This window comes from Castanea sativa, chromosome 11, assembly GCF_040712315.1.
Source record: "Castanea sativa cultivar Marrone di Chiusa Pesio chromosome 11, ASM4071231v1".
NCBI classification, from domain to species: Eukaryota; Viridiplantae; Streptophyta; class Magnoliopsida; order Fagales; family Fagaceae; genus Castanea; species Castanea sativa.
Window position 1 is genome coordinate 37,664,836 of NC_134023.1, and position 7,169 is coordinate 37,672,004.

A 7,169-nucleotide genomic window follows, 5' to 3' on the forward strand; every position below is an offset into this window, starting at 1 on the left:
TGTCCTGCTCCCCTGAATCAAACCTACATTTTTTGGATTTTAGCTAATTAATGCTTGGTCTAATCCTCTCTATAAAAGGCAAACCACTCCAACTCCTGAAAAGGGGAGACCAAGCCTCTCTAAAAATTTCTGTCATTGACTACATTCTACAGAAATTCAGTCCCTCTTAAGCTTTCTTTAAGCTTCCGCAAGCCCTCTTGAGCTCACTCACAACCTTTCTCAGCCTATAGTCACCATAACACCAACATTCCCCACCTTGCTTACACCTTCCTACTCCATAAATGTCCCATAACTGATCATAACCAGCCTAAACTCCCTCCATGAAACTCAACCAATTCCCTCCGAAATTTCTGATTTTCTCGTCACTTTGCTTGTGGTTTAGCTCTCCCCAAGCTCATAAATCATTCCCCTTGGCCCACACTCACTTAACCTCAGACATTCTCTTTCTTTTTCTGCATATTCACAGCCCATAAATGTTTCCTAATCAATCACAAACAACTATTTACCCATTAAAACCTTAGCCTCAAGATTAACTCCATCACACCACCACAAGCTTAAATATCCACTCACCCAAAAATAGCCTACACTACACCATTCATGCCCCACATATAAATATTTCAAAAATCTTAGTTCAATATGTGATGCACTGAGCTAGAGTCTCTCTCTCCCTTCATTCTGTCCTATTTTTTCCTCTTTTATTTGTAATTATGAAGCCTTTAATCCTTGTTTATTGTTATTATGATGAAAGCCATAATGTTTTGGATACTATGGAATGTTTCCCCTTATGTTGAACTAATAATAACAAAGAAAACATGTGATTTTTACCATGTGAATACACTTATTAATCTGTCAGCATCTACCGCTGGAAGTCTGTCATAATCACTGCTGGACTGTTTTTTCCTCTTGTGTATATGTTATAATGGGCCAACTTCTATATTAACCAACTATGGAGAAAATGCATAATTTTTATTATGCAAATACATTTATTGAATTTCCAAACATCTACCATTGGACATTTCTCTTGCTTACCGCTAGACTATTATTTAAGCACTTGCTGTGGTGGGCCGTCCTTTGTGCTAGCTTATATTTGAAGGAGGTATTTTGGGGCCTTATTATAATATTTGCTGGATGCAACCCGAACTTTGAGCAAAATGGGTCTTTTACACTTCACCGATAGCCTTTGGACCATGTTCCAAGCCTAAAGTCAAGTCTCGGTCTTGTCTCCCCTAACATCATGTGAACAACGGATAGAAAAAGCGCCCCCAACAACAAGAAAGGGCAAGAAAATGCTAGAAAATTTGGGTGTGTGTTCTTATATTTAAATCTGGGTTTTTGTTCATTGTGTTCTTGTTGAAGATGACCAGATCTAAATTTATGTACTTTTAGAATTTTAATTTTGTTGTTTTCTTTTTTTTATTTTGTTAAAATTGATAAATTAATTTTTTTTTTTAATTAGATGCTAATATGGCATTTTTAAAATTATTTGATTCGTCACGTCAGCATTTAGCGTGCCAATAGTGCACACCATCTGCCACATAGGATATTTTTGTTAAGTGAGTCACAGTAGGGACTAAAATAGAACTCTTTTTTCATTTAGGGACTAAAAGCAATAAAATTAAAAAGTATGGGCAAAATAGAAATAGGGTCAATATTTAAGGACCAAAAGTTCATTTACACTAGGGTAAATTGCTTATTTGGTCCCTAACCTTTTAGGCTATGTATCAATTTGATCCTCAACCTTTCAAATGTGTCAATTAGTCCCTAATATTTGATATTGTATCAAACTAGTCCTTACTATTAAGTAATAGATAAAAAATATTGATGTGGCTAATGGTTAAAATAAAATATTACTTTCATTCCACATGTACTACCATATCAGTGTAAACTTTAAAAAAAAAAATTTAAAATACACATTAGATATAGTTAAAATATTCATAAAAAAGTTTTTAAAAAGTAAATCTTAAATAAATAAAAAAAAAAAAAAACCAGTTTGGTACTGTCCCTCTCTCTCTCTTCTCCCTCCACTAGACATAGCAAAATGGGTCAGAATTTTCTAACTCGACCCAACCCAACCTGAAAAATACCTGACCTGAACCCGATTTTTTGACCCGAAGCAAAAACAAGTTGACTCGTGACCCAACCCGTGTTTTTTGCGGGTCAACCCAACCTGACCTGCGACCCGACCCGAACTCGAACCATTTTTTAAAATTTTTTTTTTTTTGGTAAAAAAAATAAAATTAAGACAATATTGGTTTAATTATTTGTGTGAGCTTTGAGAAAACAATTGAGACATTTACATAACTGTATGTAAATTAATTGAAAGATGAATGATTGAGTATTCTATAATGAATAAAGATTTTTAGATATCAAATAGCAAAGTACATGCCAAGATAATTTGATTACAATACAGTTAAAAACATAGATTTAAAATTGTAGACATGTGTGAGAAACATTCACAAGTGTGAAAATAGTGAAGCCAAAATATCAAATTAACATAAATTATGAATGCTTAGACCTATTTTTTAACAATTTATGTCCAAAATAAATAGCTTTTCAAAATAAATTATGATATTTCCTAGAGTGTGTATTACTTAACAATGATATAATATTCATAAAAGAGACCGTATATAAATAAGTAAACAATCCCATTTTGATATATATCTCAAATTGAAATAAAGTGTCAACCACAATTGACAATAGATTATAAAAATTAATTTTAAGATTGTAAATTTCTTATATTTTTTTATTCTTTGTCAAATGAATTATCCAATAAGTCATTTGTAGTTTTTTTTTATATTTTGGAATATTGATATTGTGTAGAAATAAAACTTGTGTATTTGTTTTACTTATCTTTGTGTTATTTTGTTTTAAATAGCAATGTTAGAATTTATATGATTTTAAAATTATTAAATAAGTATTAATAAGTGTAATTCATTCTTGATATAAGTGGTTAATTCAAGTAATGCATTTTACATCAAGTAATTTGTTGCATGACTTTCTAAATAGCAAATACATGTTGTTTTCTTTATTATTATTATTTTTTTTTAAATCCATGTGAAAAATACGGGTCATCCCGATTGACCCGAACCCATTTTTAACCCGCTTAAAATGACTCGTTTTGACCCGTAACCCAAACCCGACCCGATCCGACCCACTCGTTTTGCCATGTCTACCCTCCACTCATATTTCATCGACGACTAGGTCCATGTTGATCTCCACACCTCTTGAGTCTTCCAAGCCCAACAAAGATCTCCGCCGTTGAAGCAAGCCGATCTCTTTTCAATTGATGGGTTCCACAGCCATTTCCTCTTGAAATTCAATGGTGGGTCGAGTTGTATGGCAGTTTGAAGCGAATCAAACTCCACCATGTAAAATACCATTTCTTGAGATAAGGCTAAGATTGGTTTTGGAGGCTAGGGAGTGGTTAAGTTGGAGCTTGAAAAGAAACTTTAATAATAATAATAATAATAATAATAATAATAATAATAATAATAAAGAAAAGAAAAGAAAAAACTCCATTTTTTGTTCTTCATCCAAGTCTTCATTGTTATTGCTAAATGCTGATCTGTGGAAATGTTTTTTGTTTTAAAAATTTTGGAAACTCTAAATGGGATAAAGATTGGATTTTTTTTATAGTTACCCATTTGAATTTAAGAAAATGATGGAATTATTCTCAAGAGTCTTTGTAAAGTTTTCTTATTCTTTTGATTAATGAAATTCAGTTACCATTCCTCAAAAAAAAAAAAAAAGTTGTGTTTTAGATTTTGATCATCACGTGCTGAGTAATTTTTTTTTTTTTTTAATTTTAATGTAATATGACATGGCAGTATAGGTCTTAGTTGATGTGGCAAAAAAAATAATATTTTATTTGAGTCATTAGCCACATCAATATTTTTCATTTAAAGCTTAGGAACCAAATTGACATGAAACTAAAAATATTAGGGACCAAATTGACACAATTAAAATGTTAGAGATCAAATTGACATATAATATAAAGAATAGAGACCAACTCTGTAGTTTATCCTATAAAAAAAAATTTTAAAAAAAGGCACTGAATTTGTGTTCTAATATTGAAAAATCTTCAAACTATTCAACAGCATGGTATTTTTTTTTTTTTTCAAACCATGTTTTGGATCAGCAATTACCTGTCACAACATATTTTTCTTTTTTTCTTTTTTTTGGAAAACGAACGATTCACTCATTCATTAATATGTAAATGGTCATAATGCAACACATCTACAGCAGGTGGGGGCTCATCCTCCATCCAATACAAAATATCCACAATGTTCCTAGCAAATCTAGCTAAGGAATGAGCCACCATGTTTCCTTCCCTTTTAACACAGCTAATGCCAACAAATTGCCAACCCAAAAAATAAGATCAAATGTCATCAACTACATGTCCATACAATGAATTATTTACTGTAGATGTCGAAAGTGCTCTCATGACATTTGAATTATCTCCCTCAATTATCAGGTTTGAGAATCTAGCTTCCATAGCAAATTCCAAGGCTTTGTGACATGCCAATACTTCTGCTTCATCGCTGTTCTGCACATATTCTCCCTTTGCCGACATAGCAGCCATCACCTCACCTGCATGGTTTCTAAATATTGCGCCAACACCAGAACAATTAATGTCCGAGAAAACCTCTACATCAAAATTTAATTTGTAGACATCCTGCATAGGGGGCTGCCAGTAGCTGCTGCTTCTTGGTGCTGCATTTGAGATGACAGTACTTGCTTGAGCTTTCTTGACGTACTTATCTATTTAGAAGTACTTCCTAATCTTTTTTTCTTTTTTTCAAATTTAATTCATTACGTAACGGTTGGAATTTTTTTTTATTTAATAACAGGACTTATATAATGGTTGTACCTGTACTGCATCAGAACGTACCAATCGTTTATTTCAATCCATTATTTGGTTGGTATTAAACTTTAAACATATAACCCAAGGGGTTGGCCGAGTTGGTTGGGCTCTCGGTCTCAAGGTGTTTGTACTGGACTCAACTGGGTGTACTCCTTAGTTCAAGTCCTGCTACCTGCACTTTGAAAAGAATTTCCTGGGCCAACGCTTTACCCCTTCGTGGGCCCATCCGGCGCGAACAGTGATTAGTCTCTGGTTGAAAACTTTGAAGAACACTGTGGGAAACCAAAACAAAAAAAAAAAAAAAACTTTAAACATATGGTTGCGTTTTGCAAGTTGCAACCCTATGTACAATATATATATATATACATAATGCTGATTTGTCTTATTGATTGGTTTTTTTTTTTTTTTTTGATAATGTTGTCTTATTGATTGGTAGTACCAATTAAGTTGGCCTTTCTTGATCTAGTTGACAATATCTTATACTATTACGTTGCAGTTACTTATAACTTCAAATTCTATTTAAAACCTTTGCTTCCTTGACTTTTCCACTCCAAGAAGTGAGTACAGAAAATTCTTTTAGCATTAGACTCGGCAGGCAAATTCGTATTTTGGAAAATACACAATGTTTTCTTTTCTTATTTTTATATTAATGTTGGTCAATTATTGAAAAAACTTTAATTAAGTTTGTTAATGTACACTACTTGTACTGCAAGTATTTATCTTTTATACAAAGACATCTCAATCTAGTCATGTAGTTTATTTCAAAAAATACAATTCAGTCTTTCAGTATTTCTAACAAATCTAATTGGGAGAGTACGATTTCTCATACGTAGGAAACAGGAAATTATTATGTGTATAAAACAGCAAATCATCCTGATTATTTCATTGGTATTGTAAGATCCTAACAAACAAAACAAAAGAAAAAAGTTCCCAACAAATTGTGAGACTCAAATGACGTTGACAACACATAAAACGAATATTTTTTTCTTAAAAGCAGATACTCATACCAAATACTCAATTATGTTTCTTAAAAACACATACTCATTACCAAACAGATTTTTTGTACTTTACACAACACTTTTTGAACCATAATTTTTCCATCATTTTAAATACCGATACTTAAAACTCTTTTCTCCAAACGGGCCCATAAGATCTCATTTATAAAGAGAACCATAGTTCAAATCCCAGTATCTTAATTTGTAACATTTGAAATTTTGAATTATAAAAGGGGAAAAAATACTCATAGCAGCAGAATAAGTAAATAACTTCATGTCAAGAGAAGAAGATACAAACCGCAGGCATGAATTCTTACAATATTCATTCTATAACATAGAGAAATGGTGAAAAGAAAAAAAAAATAATACATTTGATAAAACCTACAATTTCAGCCAACTTCTCAATCTCATCGCCCTGTTAAGGAAGCCACCTCAGCAAGAGGAGTCGCTAGAGGCGTCGAGGCTCGCGAATTCCGGCACATAGGACATGTTGGATGCAGCCGTAACCATGGATCCACACACTTGCGATGGAAAACATGGCCACAATCAGGCAAAAGCCTAAGCGTATCACTCTCTTTATAATCTGCCAAACATATAGAACAACAAGAAGCGATTGAGTCACCTTTGTGAACCTTGGCTTGTGAGTAAAGCAATTTGGGGTAGCTACGGAGTGTTGATTCATCAAGGCCTATGTCAATGGTCACTGAATCTTCATGGGTTGTGTTGCTGTTGTGGTTCGTAGGATCAGAAGCTGAATGCAAGCGAGTGCAAAAGTAAGAAGCCGCGGTCATCGCTATGATCACCCCAAGAATTCCAAGGGAGAATCCAAAGCTGTAAGCAAAACCATCCATGTTTTGTGTTTCATTACTGGAATCCATATATAGTTGTTCCTCAAAGAAATTGATAGAGATAACTATAGCTAGAGAAGACTAGTCAGGCTATGCTGATGATGTTAACCAAAAAAGAAATATTTGGGCGAGAGAGAGAGACTTGTGATTATCATGAGCTTGCAAAATTGGGGAGTTGCTATCTGGTGATTGTGTTAGCCTAATTGGTTTCTAGTTAGTATCTGAAGATTGTCAACGGTCTCTATCATTTTACTATTAAGAAAAATACCTCAAAAGAAAAACAAATATATAATATAATATAATCCCTCCAGCTCCCAACTTCATTGGCTAGGAAGCTGCTACGGATAATTGTGTTACTGGCAATGCTATGTTCACAAAAAAAATTGATAACAATTAAATTGGTGAGCTCATGTTGGGTTTTTACCTTTACAATTTGTTAGGTCAACAAGTATCAAATTTTTT

At 33.1% G+C, this 7,169-nt stretch overlaps 1 protein-coding gene across 1 annotated transcript; it reads right to left on the minus strand.

The window, feature by feature from the left end:
• Positions 1 to 6,060: 6,060 nt before the first annotated feature.
• LOC142617916 (RING-H2 finger protein ATL70-like) lies at positions 6,061 to 6,907 on the minus strand. Its single transcript, XM_075790887.1, has one exon. The coding sequence runs from the start codon at positions 6,735 to 6,737 to the stop codon at positions 6,267 to 6,269; it is 471 nt and encodes a 156-aa protein (XP_075647002.1). The 5' UTR covers positions 6,738 to 6,907; the 3' UTR covers positions 6,061 to 6,266.
• Between the last annotated feature and the right edge of the window lie 262 nt (positions 6,908 to 7,169).

Coding starts and splice junctions, on each gene's coding strand:
- LOC142617916 (XM_075790887.1), bottom strand. CDS start 6,737: ATGGATTCCAGTAATGAAACACAAAACATGGATGGTTTTGCTTACAGC.